The 26,359-nt window shown below is 46.0% G+C and overlaps 1 protein-coding gene across 5 annotated transcripts in view; it reads left to right on the plus strand.

The window, feature by feature from the left end:
* Positions 1–26,359, plus strand: part of DOCK10 (dedicator of cytokinesis 10) — a 341,015-nt gene that overhangs the window by 258,666 nt on the left and 55,990 nt on the right. For all 5 annotated transcript variants that reach the window (XM_083177979.1, XM_083177977.1, XM_083177976.1 and 2 more), the window contains 6 exons: positions 5,890–6,014; positions 9,989–10,101; positions 10,240–10,374; positions 14,705–14,887; positions 19,679–19,789; positions 22,319–22,534. In XM_083177979.1, the coding sequence (XP_083034105.1) occupies positions 5,890–6,014; positions 9,989–10,101; positions 10,240–10,374; positions 14,705–14,887; positions 19,679–19,789; positions 22,319–22,534 (883 nt within the window). The remainder of the gene's footprint in view (positions 1–5,889; positions 6,015–9,988; positions 10,102–10,239; positions 10,375–14,704; positions 14,888–19,678; positions 19,790–22,318; positions 22,535–26,359) is intronic.

A 26,359-nucleotide genomic window follows, 5' to 3' on the forward strand; every position in this document is an offset into this window, starting at 1 on the left:
CAGACAAAAACAAAACAAAAAAAACTTATGCTAGTACTATTGTCAATACATTTTTAGAACAATGAAAAATTATTTAGCAACTGATGGAGACAAATGTATGTAAAACATATTGCTTAGACAGTAAAGATTGGCCCCCTTCAGCTCAGGGCCCCATAGCAGCTGCATTCCTTGCACCTATGGTAGGGTACTTGTGTACAATCACGGCTGCCATCGCATGCCATATGTAGTGGCATGCGATGCGATTTTACCGTGTTTTTATGCATTTTTGTTAAAAATTGCATGCGATCTGATGCGATGCGATGTAATTTTTCACTGAAATTATGGACATAAGTTGAAATCATGTAAAATGCAATCCAAATGTCATTTTTCACACTGTACCACCCCCACTATCAACGCTAACCCGAAGCGTGGCGAGCGCAGCGAGCCCGCAAGGGGTGGCGGTACGCGTCCTACGACCTTTTCATACCCCCACTATCCACGGCGGCGTGGAGTTGAGAATAGAAAGTGTGGCGAGCGCAGCAAGCCACCGAGCCTGAAGCGTGGCGGGCGGACGCGGATACATTCACAGGTATCCTCCGTGTCCCCTCGCGGGCTTCAGAGGTATCCGCGTCCCCTCGCGGGGCTCGCTGCTTACGCCACGCTTCGGGCTCGGGGACGCGGATACCTGTGAAGCCCGCGAGGGGACACGGATACCTGTGAATGTATCCGCGTCCGCCCGCCACGCTTCAGGCTCGGTGGCTTGCTGCGCTCGCCACACTTTCTATTCTCAACTCCACGCCGACGTGGATAGTGGGGGTATGAAAAGGTCGTAGGACGCGTACGGCCGCCCCTCGCGGGCTCGCTGCGCTCGCCACGCTTCGGGTTGGCGTTGATAGTGGGGGTGGTACAGTGTGAAAAATGACATTTGGGGTGCATTTTACATGATTTCAACTCATGTCCATAATTTCAGTGAAAAATGACATCGCATCAGATCGCATGCAATCTCATGCGATCGCATGCGATGCGATGCGATTTTTCCGTATATGATGCCCATCGTGAGAGCCGTGATTGTACACAAGTACCGGTAGTTACGCCCTTGTAGAGTGCTAAGTGGGTAGAGGTGGAGATTGGCTGGGAGCCAGGAAGTGACAGGAGAGCCTTATATCTAGGATGTGGTCACCTGATATAAGGCTCTCGCCTCACCTCATAAGGGAGACAGCTCTGATTTCAGCCTATGTGGAAATTTAAGTCCTGATTAAAGTCTTCTTTGCCAATAATAATAATAATAATAATAATAATAATAATAATAATAATACAAAATAAAATGTTTGCATAGTTACAGTTTATTAAACAATATTGGCAAATGTATAGCATATAAAATATAGAATATGGGAAATATCCTTACAGTGTGGAATGTGGCACTAAATGGTTAATATGGAGACTTTATCAATGGGAAAGCAAGTACATAGCTGTCCCTGTCCATTCCCACAGTGCTGTGTCTGAGCACCTGCTTATAGAATGTGGTTCCCACATTGTAACCCACACTCCTGGCACAGAGACAGAAACAACTGTACACAGGGACACTTGTGTCCAATATAAGTCATACTGTATTTACACAGCTGCACTCGCACATTGTAGCCTGCTTCTCAGTGCTAGTGAGAAGAACAGTAACGGTGACCAATATCCAGAGCCGGCCTTAGGCATAGGCCAACTAGGCAATTGCCTAGGGCATTTGGAATGCCTAGGGGCATCAGCAGCTTCTGCTGATTAAAATGATATGCAGCATGCCTATTTTGTGTGTGTGAGTGAGGCTGTTAGCGTCTGTGCGAGTCCTGTCTGTGGGTGGGTGGGTTGTACAATAGTGTTCGGCATATGTGTAAGGGGCATTATGTGTGTCATGTATAAATGCATTAATAATGTGTGACATGTGTAAGGGCATAATGTGTGTCATGTGTATAAGGGCATTAATAATGTGTGACATATGTGTAAGGGCCATTATTTGTGTCATTATGTGTATGAAGGGCATTAATAAAGGTTGGCATAATGTGTAAGGGGCATTATGGGTATAAGGACATTAATAATGTGTGTCATGTGTAAGGGGCATTACTGTGTGGTATTATCAGGGGTGCCTAGAGAATGGGGTAGGGGGTACAAATTACTCAGGCCAAAGTCTGATGAAAGGGCCCAGTGGGGGCCCCGGGCCCCGTCCCCTTAAGTGACAGCAGCAGCTGCAGCTCTTCTCCTCTATCCAGCACACACTGCTTTGTGCTGGGTTTCAGTGTGGCCATGGAGGTGCTTAAAATACAATATTTTCTCAGGATTTTTTTGGAAGGGTATAATGTGAATAATATGAGGAGTAATGTACATAAGGTAAAGTGGTACTACTGTGTGATGTAACGTGAATAAGGGACACCATCGCATGATATAATGTGAATAAAGTAGCACTACTGTGTGGCATAATTTGAATTGGGGGTACTATTGTGTGGCCATGCCCCTTCCCAGCAAGAACACACCCCTGTTTGGGCTCCGCACCGAATGGGTGCGCTGTTTCTATTTAAAATATTGCGGGTAGGAGCACCAAAATGATGACTGCAATGATGAGGGTTGATGATGCTAAGAAAGGGGAGCAGGGTTAGAGACGGAACTAGTGGCGGTGCTAGGGGGCAACAGTCAAAATCTTGCCTAGGGCATAATTTAGGCTAGGGCCGGCTCTGCCAATATCTGCTATGTACATGTTCATCTCTTTATCCTGTATACATCAAGTACAGTTATAAGCAGTTCTGAATTTAAAGGAAGTTACATTAGGGAGGAGTGTCCATGCACATAACATTTCCATTGACTCATTAGTATAGTTATATTTTCCATCCAAATGACATTACATTTCCAGGGTGTCCACATCCACCATGCCTAGGGGCTAATTCGCATGGTGGTTGAAATACAAATATTAGGTAAAGACATATATGTACAGCATACAAATCCCTCCGGCATATATGACATAGTTGCCTACCCTCCTGTATTCTGTAGGAGACTCCCTGAAATAGCAGCAATCTCCCTCTCTCCCTCATTAGTCTAGCAATCTCCCTCATTTCACCTAGCCCACATTACACTGTTACTTTTTTTGGGGAAAAAGGAATGAGAGACAGATACATTTACATTGTCATCAGCACCATTTCCCAGCACTTTACCAAGTATAGTATCTCTTACTAACTGCATTGGGGCTCATCTACATTTGTATATAAGTAATTTTAGAAGATTCCTCTCAGATGTCGCGGTACACACCCACGCTTCTAGGTGCCACGTTCACAAACTCTTTTCGCAATTTCTCCATATATGGAACTAGACACGCCCTTTGGGCGGAGCATGACACGCCCCTCAATGGGGCGCGGTACAAAATTCTATAACCAACTATAATCTCCCTGAAACTAGTTTTCAAAAGTAGGCAAGTATGATATATGATGCCTGACACAGTTCTTGTGGAATGTAATTGGTTTGCTCCCTGTTTTCACCATATATAATATACATCCACATCTAGTCCTCATCATCTTCAGGACAGAGAGTACATTTGTTCCGAGTTCCCACTTTCCAAGGAGGCTCTTGGACCTGGACATGGCACTAATGTATCACTGATAATTTATTTCTGTATTTAGTCCTGTGTTGAGCAGAGCACTGTATATACTGTACCAGCAGTTAATTATGTAGGCAGTGACCAACCAGGCTCTGTGCTCTGTTTGTGGAAGTGAATGTATAGCAGTAGTCGCTGTTACCAATAGTGGTTCAGCGATGGAGCAGAGTGGAGGTGACGGTCCTTTCTTGGGGTAGTGGTGCAGGTCTCTATAACAGCAGATAAAGCAGTGTACTGTAGTCTTGCAGTCCTCAGTAGCAAAAAGGATATTGTCCTCCACCATGTCGCTCATACAGGGTAGCAAGATGGAGTAGCACATGTGTAGATAGGTAAGGGATTTTTTCTGGAGACTGTGCAGTAGCACCTCCCACTTCTAACATTGTTTACCCATGGATCTCCACTTATAATAATGATTATTTATTATTTAGTGCTCATATAAAATGATGTAAACTGGTATAGGAAAGGAGATACGATCACTAGGTCGATATGCATGAAGGTCGACATGACTGAAGGCCGACAGGGACATTAGATTGACACAATCGTTATGCCAACATGGGGAAGGTTGACAGTCAAAAGGTCTACATGGCCTTTTCACTTTTTGAGCAGACGTGCTGACAGGCAGTATTTGATGTCCTAGTAGTAGTAGTACGTTTATTTATAAGGCGCCACAAAGTGTCCGCAGCACCGTACATAGCAAACAAAAAACAAATTACAAGGTAACGTACAGGGTGTGTTGATAAAATACAGCATAAATAGGGGTATAGCTGGTAGAACTAAAATCAGCATCAGTTCAGAAGTAGGTGTCAAAATAGACTGAAGATGAAGTAGAGGAAGGGAAGAACAGGGCAGGAGCACTGGTGAGGTAAAGAGGTAGAGTGAGTACGTGAGGAAGGAGGGCCCTACTCATAAGAGTTAACTTACTAAAAGAAGGTGGGTGGACGAACGAAAAACAATAGGATAAGTAGGAACGGATGGAGGGGTAGGGTAGGCAGGATAGGAGGAGCGAAAGAGGTTAGTAGGATGAGGGATAGGCTAGTCCGAAGAAGTGGGTTTTGAGGGAGCGCTTGAAGGAGGTAAGGGAATCAGAAAGCCTGATGGGTGGCGGGAGGTTGTTCCAGTGCAGGGGGGCAGCACGAGAGAAGTCTTGGACACGGAGTGGGAGGAGGTGATTAGGTGAGAGGTCAGGCGGCGGTCGGCGGCGGAGCGAAGATGACGGGAGGGAGTGATGCCCACTAAGGCATGGTGGGAGAATAAAATAGTGCTCGAAGCATGGCAAGCATAGCGAAGTGTCCATGTCGACCGTGTGGACATTCGGGATAAAAAGAAGTGAAAAACCCCATGTCGACCTTTTGACTGTTCAAAAGTGTTCAGTGGTAACCGCCACATGTTAAACATGACATTTGGCATGTAGCCCCCTTTTTAAACATTCCCGAAAATCTCATGGCAGGAGCTGAAACAATAGCAGGAGCTGAAAACCTTATCATTATGTACAGTAGCTTTGTATTAGGGATGGCCATCGACCATCAATGATTCTAAATCACTGATGGTTCATGGCAGATGTCGAATACTTTTGCCATCGATGGGGAGAACCAGATGGTTTCCTTCCATTGATGGAACAGCAAAACCATGTTTTGCCTCCGACACCTGTGAAGCCCCGCCCCTGTGTTTTGATTGGCCTATAGGCCAATCAATCAAACACAATGGATGACCATCGATATGTAAAACTTTTTTTTTTTTAAATGAGCCTTATAGTGTGTGGCATAATGTGTAATGGGCATTACAGTGTGTGGTAGAATGTGTAGTAGGCATTACGGTGTGTATGGCATAATGTGTAGTAGCTGTCAGTTCAGAAGTTAGACTGTCTGCACTGGGGGCAGCTATTAAATGGGACTTCTTGCCACCAATATGCCCACAATCCCTCCCTACTCCACACAACTACTAGTGCTTAAGGGGTGGGAGCCCCCAGAAATATCAATGTATGGGGCCCCAAGATTTCTGTTGCCAGCCCTGCCTGTAAGCTGTCCCACTTAGTAAATATGTATACATAATTTAAAAAAATGTCAGTTAGTGGCTTTTTTAGTAATCCATTAAATTGGCTATTATCAAATGACGGCTTATAAGTAATCAATAAAAATAATACAATCAGGCGGAGGACACACACGTTATTTATCTGCCTAGGGTCGCCCTCACCCCTAAATCCGCCCCTGGCTTATGTGAAATGTCTATGAATGTGGACACGCCCTCTAAGCGCCTTCCTGTTGCACAATACTCTTCCTTCTGTTTTGCAGGATGCAGTCAGCACATGATGGACATAAACACCCGAGATCTCAGACTCTTCCTTGTATAAGAGGCAAAAATGCACTTTCCAACCCCAAACTTCTACAGATAATAGAACTGACTACTTCAATATCCAGTAAGTATACGTACCTGTGGTCATTGCAAAATACCTTGGTTTCTGTTTTACCCTTTATTATGCTGTTTGTTTTCCTCAGGTATTAAGGCAATTATGAGTCATGTGCATTGTTAAGCTGGTACACGCCCCCTGCACGTTGACTTCAGTGCAATGTAACAATATATTGTGTCTGCATACAGACCACGTGATCCACCATACCATAACACAATATATCATTACTGGGGTACCACATTGTATGTCACATTGTCGAACCTGACGGGCAGCACATCAGATTCTACCACACAAGTCATCAAGCAAGGAACCGGGGCTACACACTGTTCAATGGTCACTGCCACCTATCACGAATCGCAATATTGATGAACATATAATATATTCTGCTGGTACAGGGGTTGGAGTGGCATTAGCGGTATACAGTGGCGTCACTAGGGTTGGTGTCACCCGGTGTAGAAACTCATGGTGTCACCTAACCCCCCCCCCCCCCCCGCCAACTTTCTGGAAGACGGAGAGTGGATGCTTGTGCGTGCTGAAAAATTGGGGGTGTGGCCTATCAGAAGGGGGCGTGGTCTGTACCATGATTGTATTGTGTACATTTTACTGATTGCAGATTGCACATTGCACATTTTACTGAACTATACCCATTACACTCAACGTAATTCCAATTACACATAATGCCGCACACGTGATGCCAGTTACACATTATGCCCCACACCGCAATGCTAATTACACGATACACCACACTCTGTGATGCTAATTACACATTATGCCGCACACCTTGATACCCATTACACCCCACACTGTGATGGCAATTACCCAATGCTCCCCACACTGTAATGCTCATTACGCCCCATACAATGATTCCCATTACACCGCACAATGTGATGTCCATTAAACATATGCCCCCACAGTGCCAGATACACATATGCCCCCGCAGTGCCAGAGACACATAAGCCCCCACAGTGCCAGATATTCCCCCACAGTGCCAAATACACATATGCCCCCACAGTTCCAGATATGCCACCACAGTGCCAGAAACACATATGCACCACAGTGCCACACATGCCCACACAGAACCAGATATGCCCCCAGTGCCAGATATGCACACACAGTGCAATACATATGTCCCCAGTGCCAGCCATATGCCCCCCAGTGCCACACATGCCCCCACAGTGCCAGGTATGCCACCCACAGTGCCAGTGGCAGCACTGCACAACTCACTGTGCAGTGCTGGCTGGCTGGCCTGCTCAAGTTGTCTCTGAGTCCTGGTAGTCTCTCCCCCTCCAGCCGCTGGTGCCTCCCACCGCGCGCTGCTGCCGCCTCCCACCGCCCACTGCTGCTGCTGAGGGAGGGGAGGGAGGGGAGGGAGAGAAAGGAGAGACGCGCGATGCGCTCCCCGCCCCTCCCCTCCATAGGGAATCTGCTGCGGCTGGGGGCGGAGGACCTGTACAGGCCACGCCCCCCGCCGCTTACGTATGCGCGCATGCGCAATACGATTCGGGGGACTGATATACCGCCTAACCTGCAGCACTGGTGTCACCCCAAAAACTGGTGACACCCGGTGCGGGCCGCACCCCCCGCACCTGCCTAGTGACGCCACTGGCGGTATACATACACATTGAAATACTGATGAAAATGCTTTAGACAGCACGATATTGAGGGGAGATTGCCAACACTGCTGTAATGTAAAGCATTGTCACAGTACCAGCATCATAACTTTAAACGTGATCATAAAGCATCATGTATAAAGTTATAACACAACACAACACCACACAACACCAGTACAATGCCTTCAATAAAAGTACAAGCATGCTGACACTATGATGGTCAACATACATTGGGTCAGCCACTGAAGGTCGACAGGCTTTAGGTCAGGGCTGGGCAACACCGGCCCTCCAGATGTTGATGAACTACACATCCCAGCATGCCTTGCATCAGTTTCAGCATGGCCACATAGCAAAACTAATGCAAAGCATCCTGGGATGTGTAGTTCACTAACATCTGGAGGGCCGGTGTTGCCCAGCCCTGCTTTAGGTCCACATATAAAAAGGGGGAATGGGACTGTTTTTTGACCCGAATGTCAACACAGTCGACATGGGCACTGGTTAAAGTGCACCGCGTCCCCTCGCATGGCTCGTCATGCTCCAGGCATTTTATTCTCCCACCACACCTAGTGGATGTTAGGGCATGAAATACCGCTTGTCGGCACATGTCGGCTCAAACAACAGTCAAAAACCCTATGTCGACCTATTGACTGTCGAACTAGACCATGTCGACCTAATTCTTGTGCCGACCTAATGACCTGTTGACCTTGACCCATGTCGACATATGCCCATGTCGACCTAATGGTGTAGACCTAATACTTGTCGACCATCATGCTGTAGACCAAATTACCGTATCCCAAAAAAGCTTGACATGCCTAAGGTCAACAGGGTCAACGGTCGTCACAAGCATTAGGTCGACATTGGGAAGGTTGACAGTGAAAAAGTTGACATGGGTTTTTGCGTTTTTCTTTTAGCCGACATGTGCCAACAGGCGGTATTTCATGCCCAACCATCCACTAGGGTGTGGTGGGAGAATATAATAGCTATACTACAGTATAGCAGAGAGAGAGACCCTGTGATGTCACTGGGTCATCCTCTCCGCTATACTGTGGTACAGCCTGCTCACTCGACTGTCAGTGCAGCTGTCACTGCCGAGTGAGCAGCGGGAGAGACTGGACAGCGCTGGAAGCAGGTATGTGAGTGTGTACAGTGTAAAATGGGTGTTTAATAAAGATATACATTTCTGGGTGTGTGTCTCCTTATTTACACATTCTTTTTACTTGTGAACTATGAGACCCAGCAGGCACATTAATGCCCCCCCATGCTGGGTCTTGTAGTTTTGTTTTTATCTCTTTTTTTACACACCAGCCTGGCATCCACCGCCCTGGGACGCAGGTGGCAGCACCGGACTGGGACCCCCCTTTGATGGAGGGCTTCTGACTCCCCCACAGACTAGCCAAGGTGCTCATGGTACAGCCGGAGACCTTGTATAAAAAGTTTCCTCTGGCTGTGGCATGACTCCGCACGCTGTTGGAGCTTGGTGCTGGTTCCAAAATATGGGGACCCCTATGCTTTTTGTCCCCCATATTTTTGGAACCAGGACTGGCTCAATGAGTCCAGGGCTGGTTTGGCTCAGAAGGGGGTCCCCATGCGTTTTTTTTATAAATGTTCACTTTAACGCATTTTTTTTGACAGAACCATGCACAGATCTCACTGATCTGTGCATGGCTTTGACAAACTCGCCAGGCTGGACCTGGTCTATTTGCTTTGCGATATTTGGTCCTTTTACCAAAATTGAACATTTGCACCCTATTGCTTTTGCGATGTTGATGAGAAATGTACGATATTTATGGACAGGTCAAAATGTGGGAATTTTACTGCATTTTGCACGTTATTACATGTGCGATTTTTTAAAATGTGCGAATTTGCCCATTTTTGTCCCAAAATAGCACCCTATTACATTTCGTCCCGTTTCTGAATGGAAGATCCTATACCTGCACTGCAATAACTATGGGCCTTATTCTAGTTCACTCTTTCTGACAAAATCCTTGTGCACTGCAGGTGGGGCAGATGTTACTTGTGCAGAGATAATTAGATTTGGGTGGGGTTTTACTTCAAAGTGAGATCTATATTGCAGTGTAAAAATACAGCAGCCAGTATTTACCCTGCACAGAAACAAAATAACTCACCCAAATCTAATTCTCTCTGCACATTTTAAATCTGCCCCCCTGCAGTGCACATGGTTTTGTCCATCTAAGAAGGATTTTGTCAGAAAGAGTGAACTAGAATAAGGGCCTATGGTTGTACGAGTAACTAGTGAACAATTTGTAGTTACTGTACATTCTTAGGCTATAAATATGTTCCTCAGTTCATATGCTGAGCATTTGTTTGTATGCACACATACAGTATATATTTATTTGTTGTTTTCATTTTCAGGCAGTTCTAATGAAACAGATATTGTGCATCACATTGATATAGATGGCAGTATTGCCACAGAAGTGTGTCTTACTGTTCTCGACCTGTTATGTCTTTTCAATCAGAGCCACCAGGTGAGTAACCCTTTCCATGCTGCCTGGGATTATGGGAACACATTAGATGCAGCACCCACAGTATAACCACTTTTGATATAACAATGTATTTGGTCCTAATGACATTTTAACGACTTGTCTCCCCCCTCCTATCTCCAGAAGCTAAGTACTACCGACAGCCAGAGTGTTCTAATGAAGAAAGTGTTTGACACACACTTGCTCTTCCTGCAAATCAACCAGTCAGTGGTTGCTCTCCGCCATGTCTTTGCTGCCTTGAGGATGTTTATTTGCAAGGTACTGATGAGGGTTCCTTATAAATAGAGTTAGAAAAAAATAACCAAGGGCCTTATTCTAGTTCACTCTTTCTGACAAAAACCTTCTTAGATGGACAAAACCATGGGGGTTATTCTAGTCCATTCTTTCTGCAAAATCCTTCTTAGATGGACAAAACCATGTGCACTGCAGGTGGGGCAGATGTAACTTGTGCAGAGAGAATTAGATTTGGGTGGGGTTTTACTTCAAAGTGAGATCTATATTGCAGTGTAAAAATAAAGCAGTCAGTATTTTCCCTGCACAGAAACAAAATAACTCACCCAAATCTAATTTTCTCTGCACATTTTACATCTGCCCCACCTGCAGTGCACATGGTTTTGTCCATCTAAGAAGAATTTTGTCAGAAAGAGTGAACTAGAATAAGGCCCCAAGTCTCTGAAAATACACTGTAAATTCATTGAAGTAGTTAAGTTAGTATGATCAGAATAAATTCCATATTCCGATTATTTCATTTAATTGGCTTGTGCTTGGATCTTTTATTCAGTGAGTAAAGAACGCACCTGTGCATCTGATAGGTGACCTGCAAAACATAAACTGTTTGGGGTTCTGTTTGAGAATGACTGATTTAGGGGGTACGCAATACCGGATCGCGGCTGTCGATCACACCCAACAGCCGTGATCCAGGCCCGTTTACGTTTTGCCCGACAGCAAATCGGCAGGCGGGATTCAATGTCCCGCCTCCTGATCGGTGAAAAGAGGGCGTGGATCGCAACAATCCACTGCCGTTATCAGCAGAACGGGACCGACAGCTTTTAAAGTCGGGCTCGTTCTCCCGTGATCCCTCTTCAATGCTGTCGGTAAACACAGCATTGAATAGGGACCCCCCCGCTATTTCCCCATTGGGAATAGTGGCGGAGCATTGTGTACCCCCCTTACACTTGCTAAGAGCATTTTCTTTTATCCAACGTTTGAGCAAACATTGAGTAATATCTATCAAACTGGAGATCAAACACTAAATATATTTCCTGCACATCTGGAATTCTCATGTTATTTCTTTTAAACATCTTCTTAGTGCTTTCTGATTTCTACTAGTATAGCTGAATAGGAAGAAAGGAAAGAAAAACATATAATACTGTAAGTCAAATGAACTTTGGAGATTAAACTACGTGCCTGATTACATAAACATAGGCGTATGCACATAGTGTCCAGGCACACCCTAATGCCACTGTCTCTGTGCTTGTCAGTATATCATCAGTGCTGCCAGCATGTTGATGAGCTGACAATGTCTGTAGACTGAGTCACTCAATGACTCACAGGACATAGCAGCACAGCTGTGTCCTCCCCTTCACTATCCATGCCAGTTATCTCCATCCCCAGAGGAGCTGAGGATGGAGTAGCGCAATGAATTTTACATGTACCATATAAAATACACTATCCAGTCCTCTTGGCATTATGTGGCCATGTGGAATATAATAGGTAAGGGAAGTGATGGAGTTGGTGGAATTGGTAGGGCATATGGATATATGGGAGAATACTAGGTTGGAAATGTTATGGTAGAAGATTTGGGTGCATACCCTAATGAAATACCAATGGACATACAGGGCCAAATGTAATAGGGTGAGAGTTTCAGAAAGTGAGAGATTTTGGGAGAGTTTTCCCATGTTTTTTAAAGCAGCAATCAATTACATGGCAAAATCAACCTGGTTTTGCTGTGTAATTGATTGCTCCTTTAAAAAAAAGGGGGAAAACTCTCCCAAAATCTCTCACTTTCTGAAACTCTCACCCTATTACATTTGGCCCACAGTTTTTGGTTATAAGCTATGCTGGGCCGGAACCATTCATTTCAATGTCTTTATAATCCCCAATAGGGGTGGGTATAGACGAAAATGCTGGTGCTGGCACATGTGCAAAGAATCAGTCCCCCCACCCCATTGAGCCAATGGATAGGATCATCATCATATACCTCTGGCCCCCACTGTATGCAAAGCCTGTATGCTGTACATTCGCTGGCTGCACACCCCGCCAGCAACAAGCTGGCAGGGTGTGTCAGCTTTGGAAGAAAAGTGCTACATAAATACAAATATTTTTACTGCTGCCTCTGAGCAGCATGATCAAGATGGCGCCGCTGATGGCTGCCTAGGAGCTGTGCAGCTCAGCCAAATATGTTCCCTGTGTGATAACTGTACTGTCTCTGCTTGTATTGTTACCTACCTGGCTGTTTCAGCGACCAGTGGCGCCGCTGATGGCTGCCTAGGCGCTGTGCACCTCGGTGGGTATGTGTTCCCCACATGTAATGTTTTATTGTAATGTATGTAATGCCTTCTCCCCTGCCCCCCCCCCCCCCCTTCATCCCTGCTTGATGCTGCACTGTAAATCCACAAAAAATTCCTAGTGTGCGCAAGCATACATGGCCAATAAAGTTGATTCTATTCTATTCTATTCTTGAGTCTGTGTACTGGCTACACTGACAGAGGCTTTCCATTGGAAGTGCTACCTGTCAATCACACAGGACAGGCATCCCAAGAAAGAGTAGTTTTCACAGAGAGACATCTTCTAATGCGGTACTGTCAGCCATACCCAGCTTCTACGACATGCAACTGTTGCAGTCCCTAGAAAGCGGGGATTATGCTCATGCGTCAGCTCTGAAACCTGACAGATTCATTATGCAGGTGCCAGCACTGTGAATGCTGCCTCAGTGTATGCACTGGTCATGGAGTCTTCCAGATTCATTGCGCAGGTGCTGGTACTGTGGACTGCAGCACAGGCAGTCCCCAAGACTGAGAGGGTTGACTTGCAAGTTGGTGAATTTCGCAGGCTTGCGAGTCCACCAGTCGCTGCGCGCACAACTGCCCAACCCCCCCCCCCGCACTGCGCTATTACACGCAGGCATGCAAATGGATGATTGGCATAATCATCCATTCGTAGCCTTGCATTCGGACACAAAATCATTCAATGGTCGCGGACCATCGAATGATTTTTCAAGCATTCGCAAATCTAGACTCCTCTTTGGTGTCTTACATCTGCGAGTGCCTGTACGGAAAGTGGGCAGGCAGCTGACATCCGCTGATATCAGATGCCCGCCCCCCACACCCGCGTCATCGAGGAATTACCATGAGAATGCCCAGCATTATCATGGGAATGCCCATGAAACGCTGGGCGTTCCCATGGGCGAATCCCCCGGCCCGCAAACCCACACCCCGCCCGCACTGATGTGTGCGAGCACCAGCGACTAATCTATTCGCCATGGTCGCTTGCACTCAGTGGCTGCACATGCGCATAAATGACAATGCGCATGCGCAGTCGCAAAACATCACTCCCCTGCGCGAACATGCAGCGAATCAACCTGAATGAGGGCCCTAGTGCCTTATTCATCACAGGCAATTTTTCTTCCCAGAAAGATGTGATTGCAGGCATGTCTGGACCACTCGGGGGGGGGGGGGGGGGCAGCCCTGATGTTATAGTTCCTGAGGTGTCATCTGCACCTCTGCAAAACAGGCAAGAAAAAGGGATTGGAACGTAAAACAATAGGGCGCAATGTATGCTTATAATCGACCAGTGGATATAGTCCTTTCAAGTGATGTGGTCTCTTCTTGATGTTGTTAATGTCCAGTCCACTGCTCAATCTCATGTGACGAGTGTTGACCATGTGAAAAAACAATAATAACTAAGGCAATTAAAACCTTGCGTGAAGTGTGTTTTTTTTTAAAAAGTGCTCTTTGTGGATTCAGTGAAGAATTTCAATCAAGCGTACCCAACTTACATTTATGTGAATCGATATAAAGCATATAAAGGTATCTTTGCTGTGATTAAGGGATATTCTGATCTGAATTCTGAAGTGCGGTCATAGTATCCTTTGTGAACTCAGAAAAAAAAGGAGAAATCTCTGTCGTGTAGATTTGTGGTAAACGGTGTGTTATTAGTGTGTGAGGTGCTGAAGAACTTATTTTAAACAGCGTACCTCACTTACCAATTACACAAAGTAGAACAAGTGCATAAAGGTATCTTTATAATGTAGGCGTACCCCTACTCACAGAGTTTTTGTGATTTTCAAACCTATAAAGGTTTCTTTTATTCTTGCTCTTCCTTAAGAACGCACAGAATTTTTCTCTTTCATATGTGCTCAAATATGTGAAATAAATAAATATACAATGTGTAGACCAATTGAGCTCTATTTTGACGTCACTTGAAAGGACTATATCCACTGGTCGATTATAAGTATACATTGCGCCCTATTGTTTTACGTTTCAATCCCTTTTACTTGTCAGGTAAGATACACAACCTTTAGTTAGGCAGTTACAATGTGGTCTTAGGCTCTTTTTGAAAACATTGTAAGTTTTTATCTCCTTTCTAGTTCCCTTCTGCGTTCTTTCAAGGACAAGCCGACCTTTGTGGTCCCTTCTGCTATGAGGTCCTCAAATGCTGTAATCATCGCTCCCGCTCCACCCAAAGCGAGGCTTCAGCTCTTCTGTATTTCTTCATGAGGAAGAACTTCGAGTACACCAAGCAAAAGTCAATTGTGAGATCACATCTACAGGTAATTTACCCACCTACAGATGTAGCTCTCCCCATCCAGCGGGGGTCTGGTGGTCGGATCACCAACCGCCAGCTGCCGGAAGGCGCTGGCTGAGAGGCACTCCATCTGTACTTTTCCTGCTGCTTTACTATACATCCTATTGTACTTTACGTCTATCAGATAAATGCTGCATACTGTAATTGAATTTTTTTTTTTTTGCTTTGAGATATAGGGGGACATTTACCAAAATGGATTCGTAGAAAAAAGGTGTATTCGTAGGGAGAAATACACCTTTTTTTTACGAATTTGTATTTTCGGGATTTACAATCCCAAAAATACAACAATTCGTAGTCCTAAAGATGGAACATTCGTATTTGTATTTACAAATACGAATGTCCTACACCATCGATAGGATACGACAGAAATCACCATTCAAAAGAATGGTGGTTCCTGATGTACTAAGCAGCCGCACTGATAATACGGCTGCTTAGTGGTGTAAAACAGGCATGCAAATACGACAGGAAAATAGAACACCATTTTCCTGTTCTATTTGCTTTAAGCCTGCACGGATCAGTCAGATCCGTGCAGGCTTCAGTGTAAAAAAATAGAAAAATTAAATAAATAAAAAAAAAAAACGGCGTGGGGTCCCCCCCACAGCCGAAACCAGCACCAGGCTGAAGGAGCCGGGGCCGATAATTAAAAATCAGGGAACCCGACAAATAGGGGTTCCCCGATTTTTAACAACCAGCCCCAGGCTCCAGGTCTGGGGCTGGTTCCCAAAATACGGGGGACAAAATGACTAGGGGTCCCCCAGTATTTTAAGAACCAGCCCCAGGCTCAACCAGCCAGCAGGGTAATGTCACAGCCGGGGGACACTTATAATATAAGGTCCCGCGGCCAAAACATTAACCCTACCGACCAGTCAGCCTGGCCAGGGGCCCTGGGGGAGTGGGGACCCCCCCAATGAAGGGGTCACCCCCCTCCAGGACTTACCTGACCAGGCTGAAGCCTGGTACTGTCCCCGATGCCCCTGGGCGGTGGGCATCGGGCTGATTATGGTGTAAAAAAAAAGATAAAACTATTGTTTTTTACTGTGGCACTACAAGTGCCAGCAAGCCTCCCCAGAAAGCTGGGACTTGGAGAACCACAAGTCCCAGCCTGCTGGGCATTAAAGGGCCCGCTGGCACTTGTAGTTCCACAGTTAAAAAAATAGTGCACAAAACACACTGACACACATTTGAAATAAAAGTTTAATACACACATCACAAACACACTGATACTTACCTATCTTGATCACGTCGGTAGGTCGCTGACTCCGGTGTCGGCGGCTCCGGTGTCGGCGGCTCCAGTGTCGGCGGCTCCGAGGTCGGCGTCCTGTCTGAAGAAAATCCATGTTGGACCTGTGGAAGTAAATCCTACTCACCAGGTCCTCCATGGATGGTCTTCTGTCTTCTCTCTTCTTTTCCAGGACTTTATCTTCTGTCTTCTGTCTTCTTCTTTGTTTACGCGCTGCCAGCTGTCGGGACTTTCAGAGCTGGAGAGATGTTGCCTCCTCGACGTCTGGACTAAGAATGAATTCTAGCCAATCAGGAGCCGCCTAGTGGCCAATCAGGAGCCAGTAAAGTCGGCTCCTGATTGGCTAGAATTCATTCTTAGTCCAGACGTCGAGGAGGCAACATCTCTCCAGCTCTGAAAGTCCCGACAGCCGGCAGCGCGTAAACAAAGAAGAAGACAGAAGATAAAGAATAAAGTCCTGGAAAAGAAGAGAGAAGACAGAAGACCATCCATGGAGGACCTTGTGAGTAGGATTTACTTCCACAGGTCCAACATGGATTTTCTTCAGACAGGACGCCGACACTGGAGCCGCCGACACTGGAGCTGCCGACACTGGAGCCACCGACACCGGAGCCGCCTACACCGGAGCCAGCGACCTACCGACGGGATCAAGATAGGTAAGTATCAGTGTGTTTGTGATGTGTGTATTAAACTTTTATTTCAAATGTGTGTCAGTGTGTTTTGTGCACTATTTTTTTAACTGTGGAACTACAAGTGCCAGCGGGCCCTTTAATACCCAGCAGGCTGGGACTTGTGGTTCTCCAAGTCCCAGCTTGCTGGGGAGGCTTGCTGGCACTTGTAGTGCCACAGAAAAAAACAATAGTTTTATCTTTTTTTTTACACCATAATCAGCCCGATGCCCACCGCCCAGGGGCATCGGGGACAGTACCAGGCTTCAGCCTGGTCAGGTAAGTCCTGGAGGGGGGGGACCCCTTCATTGGGGGGGTCCCCACTCCCCCAGGGCCCCTGGCCAGGCTGAATGGTTGGTAGGGATGAATGCTTTGGCCGGGGGGACTTGCATAAAAAGTCTCCCCCCGGCTGTGGCATTACCCTGCTGGCTGGTTTTGCCTGGGGCTGGTTCTTAAAATACGGGGGACCCCTAGTCATTTTGTCCCCCGTATTTTGGGAACCAGCTCCAGAGCAGGAGCCTGGGGCTGGTTGTTAAAAATCAGGGAACCCCTATTTGTCTGGTTCCCTGATTTTTAATTACCGGCTCCAGGCTCTGTCAGCCTGCTGCTGGTTTCGGCTGTGGGGGGACCCCACGCCGATTTTTTTTCCATTTATAAATTTTTTTAAAAAAATTTTACACTCTGCAGCCTGCACGGATCTGACTGATCCGTGCAGACTGCTAGAAATAATTCGTATTAGCAGCCGTATATACGGCCGCTAATACGAATTGTTACACCATCGGAGGGTTACAAAGCAGTCGTATCTGACTGCTTTGTAACTGATCCTCCGGAACACGACTTTGCATACGACTAAAACAGTCGTATGCAGTCGGAGGGGAAATACCAATACGAAAAACTAGGTTTTTCATATTGGTAAATTTCCCCCATAATACTAACATGAGTTAGAAATCTGAGCATAGGTGAATGACTAAAGCCCCATACAGAGTAGATAACTTTTTCAAAGGAAAACGCTCATTTTTTCTCTTCTGAGCGAAATCTTTTAAAAAATGGGTTAGTGTGTATACATAATATTGTTAATGATGCGCACTCTAGTGCTACGTGTGTATGCTCAATATCGTTAATGATTCGTAAATGACCCCACTATATGATCAACAAGGCATGGGTGACATCATTGGCGATATCATTTAGCAATATTGTTGAGTGTGTACACACAACATCGTTTACCTGGGCTTACCACTAATATCATTGATATTGGTGGTAGAGCCTGTTGTGTAATGTGTAAGGGTCTTTAGACACCATGGGGGGGAATTTAATAGGATGAGAGATTCAGAAAGTGAGAGATTTGGTAACAAATCTCAATTTATTTTAAAGGGCCAATCATTTACACTGCAAAATCAAACTGGTTTTGCAGTGTAAATGATTGCCGCTTTAATAGAACTGGAGATTTCTTACCAAATCTCCCACTTTCTGAATCTCTAATCCTATTAAATTTCACCCCATATCTAGTTTAGTATGTAACATTGGAAACGTTTGTTTTTGTGTTTGTATTTTCATAGCAAAATGATGTTAACATTACTTAGCACTGAAGAGCATGTGTTGCTAGACAGCACAATTGGTTTCCTGCTAACAGCAACAGCTACAAGATATGGATTTTGAACAAAAATACAAATACAGACACAAATTACAGTTACATAAGGACAGTTCTAATCAAATATAAATAAGAGTACTATTAATAAAGCTGTTGATTAAAATTTAGTTGCAAAAATTTAAAAAAATCAATGGAATGCAGAAGAGACTTATTAGAATAGTTGCAAATAATGTGTTAGGCATCTTATTACAAAGAGTTGAAATGGGATACAGTCACTAGGTCAACAAGCATTAGGTCAACCACTGAAGCTCGAAATGCATGAAGGTCGACATGAGGTTAGGTTGACAGGGTCATTAGGTCCACACAGGCATGGAGAAGGTCGACAGTCAAAATGTCAACATGGGGATTTTTACGTATTTTTTGAGCCGACATGTGCCAACAGGCAGTATTTCATGCCTTACCATCCACTAGGGCGTGGAGGGAGAATAAAATAGTGTGCCGAGCATAGTGAGGCACCATGCCCGAAACATGGCAAGAGCATCTAGTCATGGGAGGGGACGCAGTGCTACGTTACAGTATCCATGTCGATGGTGTTGACATTAGGGTCAAGAAAATGTGAAAACCCTATGTTGACCTTTTCACTGTCGACCTTCCCCATGTCAACCTAATGGTTGTGTTGACCTAACACCATGTTGACCTTTTCACTGTCAACCTTCCCCATGTCAACATAATGCTTGTGTTGACCTAACACAATGTCGACCATCATGCATGTCGACCTTCAGTGGTCAACTTAATGCTTGTCTATCCTATGATCCATACCCAGTTGAAATACTGACAAAATAATTATTATTACCACATATAGCAGAGATAAACAGTACTCTGATTTAGCTATGGTAGAACTACAAGTCTCAGCATTCTTTGTCAGCTGTGAATAAATTGTAACTGCTAATCTCAGTCATGCATTGTTGTGTGTGGAGCACTATACTCTAATATAAAACTCTACAAATCATGTCTATTCAATATGAATTGACAGCAATATATGACATTTTATTATGGAAAGGGACCTGTAGTGAGTGGGAATATATTCCCCAGCATGCAGTTTCTACAGCATATCATTTTTATGTCTAAATTGTTTCTAATTCCTGTGATTTAATTGTTGTTTTATTTGATTTTATTTCATTTTGATGACACTAATATATTTTAAATGCGGTTTCATGTTGCACAATAAATTGAAAACATGCATCTTGTTTGTATTAACAGCTTATTAAAGCAGTAAGTCAGCTTATTGCTGATGCAGGCATTGGGGGCTCTCGATTTCAACATTCACTGGCAATTATCAACAACTTTGCTAATGGAGACAAGCAGATGAAGGTACTGTGATGGGGCTAACAAATAATGCTAAATAACTTAATTGCTATATACAAAATACCTGGAGGAATTCGCACACTATCAGTATCCATGGGCATGTATTTCCACCAGAACAGTATTTACAGTTGTAATCATGGTTGTTTTATGAACTAGTTTCTTGCATATGTTCTATACAAAAAGACATTTATTTTTATTTTTATCTGTCAACTCTGATGTCTTTCCTGAAATTCTCATCTCTCCCTGAAACACTCTCATCTCTCTCCTGCTATCCTCTGATCTCTTTCCTGAAACACCTCTACCCTGCCACTCTGATCTCCTTCCTGAAAGTGGGCCGTAACGGGGCGGAACTGCCTTCCATCAGTTCTATTTTATGGTGGAACACGTTCCAGGGTGGTCCAGTTTTAGGCTGGGCTGTACTGAGGAAAACTGAGTTCCCTCACAGCCAGGGCTTAAAGTGGTCATGCAGAGATGGGGGAACTCATTTGTTTATGCCACCCAATTACCCCCCCCCCCCCCCCATTAGGCAGAGACAGGGTTTTTGGCACCCACCCCAGAGAATAACTGTGCATAGCCAATGTGTAGGTTAAAATGTTCTACCCCTCCATTAGAGGTGGTGGAACTCAGTTACACCCAGTCCCCCCCCCCCCCCCCTGTTCATTGCCATGTTACTCCTCCCCCTCTGAAGTACCATATTTGCCACTGCAAGTACTGTACATGCACACTGGCAAAGCTGTCATACAGCTCTATAAATGTCATGCTGCCCAAGATCCCTGGCCATACGGACAGACCTGCCAGATCTCGGCACTGCTAATGTATGCCACACTGCCACCCTCTGAACTCTTTCCTGAAACACTCTCAGCTCTTCCCAGCCACCCTCTGATCACTTTCCTGAAACACTCTCAGCTCTTCCCTGCCACCCTCTGATCACTTTCCTAAAACACTCTCAGCTCTTCCCTTCCACCCTCTGATCACTTTCCTGAAACACTCTCAGCTCTTCCCTGCCACCCTCTGATCACTTTCCTGAAACACGCTCAGCTCTTCCCTGCCACCCTCTGATCACTTTCCTGAAAAACTCTGCTGGTTCAATCTACACTTCATCTGGTTCCCACTCCTCTGTCCCCTGGCCCTCTCTTATACCACTTTTACACCAGAATACCGGGTAGGACCCGGGAAATCGAACACGGGAAATTGCCAGGGCATGCCCTGCCTCAGACTCCATTTACACTGCAATTCAATCCGGGTTATTCCCGGGTAAGGCCCTTTCACACTGAAAACGGATCAGCCCTGTCTTTCCTTGCTGGTGTCATTAAAAATGGACCTTTGGGCTGTTTGAGATGAGGTCACAAGAAAGGGAAAAGGGAGGGAGTGGGTTCTGCTCCCAGCATTGCAGCAAAGATGGCAGACGGAGTAGCTGTGTTGCAGTTTGTGCTGTACTTTTCAGCAATTGAGAGTTTGAAGCAGCTTCTCACCCTGTGCTACTTGCTTCACACTTGGCTGAGAGGTCTAGATCTCGACACCAATATTTGTGCCGAAGGAGAGAGCGTGGTAACGCTGCTGCTGCGCTGCTACATGCGCCCTGTGCAGTTCTCCAGCAGATGACATCATCTGCCAGAGCCGCAGAAGCACCAATCAGCTCTTCGCGCCCCTCTACCCACCAAATAACCTGGATAATGACCATTTACACCACCCTGAGCCCCGGATAAGCCCCGTGTCCGACCCTGAACATTTGCCGGGTCAGATTCCCGGGGAACAGTACCCGTGTTATTTTTTTTCAGCCCATTTACACCATGCCCTGCCCCGGAATGGAGCGGCAATATCCCGGGTCCAACCTCTGGTGTAAAATTGGTATGTCTTACCTTGTACCAGTGCTTCCCTGTCACCCTCCCCCCTATTCCCTGACTTGCTTAAAATAAAAACAAGAATATTTTTTATGTTCTTTATAAATATATATATTTTTATGTAAGAAAGCATTATTTCAACTGATAATTACATGGAAATAACCATTTTTTATGCTTGCACTTATCCCTAAATAGACTTAAAGCTCCGGTCTTTGTAGCTGGGCATCTAAGTATCACAGAGATGCCAGGGTGGTATTTGGTTACTGCACTACATCCTAGTGGTAGAAAGTTTTGTGTCTCTGTGATGTGTAGAATGTTGTTATTATTATTATTATTATTATTATTATTATTATTATTATTATTATTATTATTAACAAGAGTTTTGTAGCTCCAAACAGAGGAAATGCAACTGACACAACATAAGTACATTGGTGGTCATCATGGGGAGAAACAGGCAGACCATCAAGGTTAGCTGGGGAGCTAGAATAAAATAAAATGTTTTCTTTTCATGGATAGACTGAAAATGGAAAGATGGTTAGTAGAAAGCTTTTATTGTCATGGATAGACTAAAGAGGAGAGAGGTGGTGGATAATTAAGTCATATTACAACCAATGCGCATGAAATAGATGTACGAATACCGCAATATAAAGTTATACTTTTTTTAAAATATACATTTTGTTTGTTCTCTCCGAAGAACACTCTGTTTCCAGCAGAGGTGAAGGATCTGACCAAGCGCATCAGAACTGTTTTAATGGCAACAGCGCAGATGAAAGAGCATGAGAAAGATCCAGAGATGCTAGTGGACCTTCAGTACAGCTTGGCAAACTCATATGCCAGCACCCCGGAGCTGCGTAGGACCTGGCTGGAGAGCATGGCGAAGATCCACGCCAGAAACGGGGACTTATCTGAGGTACAACAAACCTTCTAATCTTTTCACTGACTATATATGATGGGGGAAATTTACTAAGCTGAATACACCTGGATTTGGTGTATTCGTAGGCAGTCGTATGCAAATACGACTGCCTACAGGTATTTTCGGCATAATAAAATATGCTAATTCGTATTCATTGCATATTCGTATTCCTATTTCCAAATGCGAATGTATACACCATCGAAGAATACAAGTAGGAATCACCATTCAGTCGAATGGTTATTATTAATTTAATAAGCAGCAATGCCCTATTTGTGCATCGGAGGAATGGCCTCAGGGCCGGCGCTACCCACTCAGCAGCTCCTGCAAAGCAGGGAGGCGCCATGCTGAAAAGGCGCTGTCTCCCTCCCTGCTCTGCTAAAGCTGCCTCAGCGCTCAATTGTCACTGCCTCCTGCACGCCGCCTACCCATTGCTCCCTGCGCCTGTCATCTGTCAATCAAATGATGAACAGGCAGCAGCACCGCCTCCCCCTTCCTTCCCTCTTCTCAGTGACACTTTTAAAATAATGGGCTGGGTTATGTGCCCAAAGGTGCCCATACACGGTGCGATAGGAGCGTGCAATGCGATGTGTGCTTCCGTGGGCTGCACATACTTTTTGTACTGCTTTTGGATCGCATCGCACACACATTGCATGTATGCCGTGCGATGCGATCTAGACCATAACGTATGCCATTCTCGCAGCGTGTATGGGCACCTTTAGTGCCTGCAACATTTTGCGGACAAAGTACTGAGATGGTGTATGCATGTACATGCACCCAACATCCTCTATAGGAGCGCATGTTGCATACGAAAGGGCGCAAAATTTATGGTTTGCAGGAGGGCGCCGGACACCCTAGCACCGGCCCTGAATGGCCTATTTGTGCGAAACACTTGGTCCCTTCTACATAATGAGCACAATATTGTGTATAATACAGTATATGTGCATAGGATACCATCTCTCTAGCTAAATATAACTGCCACTTACTGTATATGTTAGTACACAGCATCTCTATAACACACGATACAGTACATGCTGTTGATCGACTAGATTTTCTTTCCCCCAATTTTCAGGAATTTGTATTTGGAGGAAGGGGCCTGATGAGGCACAGCGTTTACCTTTCAAATGTCCCCATTTTAACATTTCAGTCCCCAATTAAGTGAGGAGATTGTCATCGCATGCAGTGGCGCCGGAACGGGGGGGGGGGGGGGGCGAGGGGGCAGCTTGCCCCCCCCCCAAATTACATATAGCAATTTAAGGGGCGCCAAAATGAGATTATATCTTGCCCCCCCCCCAACCTAAAAACGTTCCAGCGCCCCTGATCGCATGATACATCAAGCTCCATACCAGTAGCATATGTCATGTTATATGTCAGGCATACAAACAACTAGGTTCACTAGAAAAAATGTATTTGCTTTGATAATAAAAATCCATTCAGTTTGATTAAAATAAAAACTCCTTTATATAGGAGATATTATTTTTCTCATATGCAAATGGAAGTCCCAAAACATTCTCTTAAAATACACCAACAAAGTCATATAATAAATGCACAATAAATTAAGAAGACTCCAATCAGCTTCGAGGGGTGAATATACAATCAGCCAATCATAAGCGGCAAGGGAACCTTAATCATTATCACCATCAGTGTGCATTTGCAGCAACCCTCAGGCTGCTGACAGGCATATATATGCATTCAAGTATTTTACTCTAGGCAAACTAAAGTACCGGCCTTATTAATGTTACTAGGTGATTCATCGCGCCCTACGGGCGCTCTTCACACCGTCGTAAGATGCTGCGCCCCCTTCATTTGTGAACGTTTGTATATGAGAAATATGGTTAGAATTGTATGAAAGATGCCCTGTATTGCAACTTAGGTGTCCGCAAATCGCGGGAGGGGGGGTCGCGAAGGGTGCCGCGAATTGCAGGAGGGGGGGTCGCGGGGGGGTGCCGCGAATTGCAGGAGGGGGGGTTGTGGGGGGGGTGGATGCTGCGAATCGCGGGAGGGGAGGGATTGCAGAGAATCGCGGGAGGGGGGTTACGGGGGCGGGGGTTGCGGCGAATCATGGTAGGGGGGGTCGCGGGGGGTGTGCCGTGAATCACGGGAGGGGGGGTCACGGGGTGGGGTGCCGAGAATCGCGGGGGGGGTGTGTGTGTGCCGTGAATCGCGGGAGTGGGGGTTGCGGGGGGGGGGGGTGTGACGCGAATCGCCACAAGAAAAAATCAACACAGAAAGGTCAACACATGTATATGTTGACATAAGTGTGGCACTTCATTGGTGTCCATGTCGACACATGAGAATGAATATGAAAACATTAAAAAAATGAAAAAAAAAAATTCAAAAACTCATGTCAACCTTTTTCATTGTCGACCATAGCCATGTCAGTGTTTTCCATGTGCAATTTAACTCTGGAGCTGCCGCGAATCGCGGGGGGGTGCCGCGAATTGCGGGAGGGTGCCGCGAATTGCGGGAGGGGGGATCGCGGGGGTGGGTGCCGTGAATCGCGGGAGGGGGGGTTACGGGGCGGGGGTTGCGGCGAATCATGGGAGGGGGGGTCGCGGGGGTGTGCCGTGAATCACGGGAGGGGGGGTCACGGGGTGGGGTGCCGAGAATCGCGGGGGAGGTGTGTGTGTGTGTGTGTGTGTGCCGTGAATCGCGGGAGTGGGGGTTGTGGGGGGGTGGGGGTGGGGGGGGTGTGACGCAAATCGCCACAAGAAAAAATCAACACAGAAAGGTCAACACATGTAAATGTTGACATAAGTGTGGCACTTCATTGGTGTCCATGTCGACACATGAGAATGAATATGAAAATATTCAAAAAATAAAAAAAAAAACTTCAAAAACTCATGTCAACCTTTTTCATTGTCGACCATAGCCATGTCAGTGTTTTCCATGTGCCATTTAATCCTGGGGCTGCTGCGAATCGCGGGGGGTGCCGCGATTTGCGGGAGGGGGGGGGTTGCGGGGGGTGGGTGCCGCGAATCGCGGGAGAGTGGGGTTCATGGGGGTTCCGGTGGGGGGTTGCCGCGAATTGCGGGAGGGGGGGGGTCGCGGGGGGGTGCCGGGGTGCCGCGAATCGCCGGAGGGGGGGTTGCGGGGGGTGTGACGCGAATCGCCACAAGAAAAAAATCAACACAGAAAGGTCAACACATGTAAATGTTGACATAAGTGTGGCACTTCATTGGTGTCCATGTCGATACATGAGAATGAATATGAAAATATTCAAAAAATGACAAAAAAACTTCAAAAACTCATGTCAACCTTTTTGATTGTCGACCATAGCCATGTCAGTGTTTTCCATGTGCAATTTAATTCTGGAGCTGCCGCGAATCACGGGGGGGTGCCGCGAATTGCGGGAGGGGGGGTCGCGGGGGTGGGTGCCGCGAATCGCGGGAGGGCGGGGTTCACAGGGGTTCCGGTGGGGGGTTGCCGCGAATTGCGGGAGGTGGGGGGTCACGGGGGGTGCCGCGAATCGCGGGAGGGGGGGTTGCGGGGGGGGTGTGACGCGAATCGCCACAAGAAAAAATCAACACAGAAAGGTCAACACATGTAAATGTTGACATAAGTGTGCCACTTCATTGGTGTCCATGTCGACACATGACAATGAATATGAAAAAAATAAAAAAATTAAAAATAAATCTTCAAAAACTCATGACAACCTTTTTCATTGTCGACCATAGCCATGTCAGTGTTTTGCTTGTGCCATTTAATCCTGGGGCTGCTGCGAATTTAGGGGGGGGGGGTGCCGCGAATCGCGGGAGGGGGGTCGCAGGGGGGGTGCCGCTAATCGTGCAAGGGGGGGTCGCGGGGGGGTCCTTTTTGCCGCGA

The sequence above is a fragment of the Crinia signifera genome, chromosome 3 (genome assembly GCF_055691185.1).
Source record: "Crinia signifera chromosome 3, ASM5569118v1, whole genome shotgun sequence".
In the NCBI taxonomy this organism is placed as follows: Eukaryota; Metazoa; Chordata; class Amphibia; order Anura; family Myobatrachidae; genus Crinia; species Crinia signifera.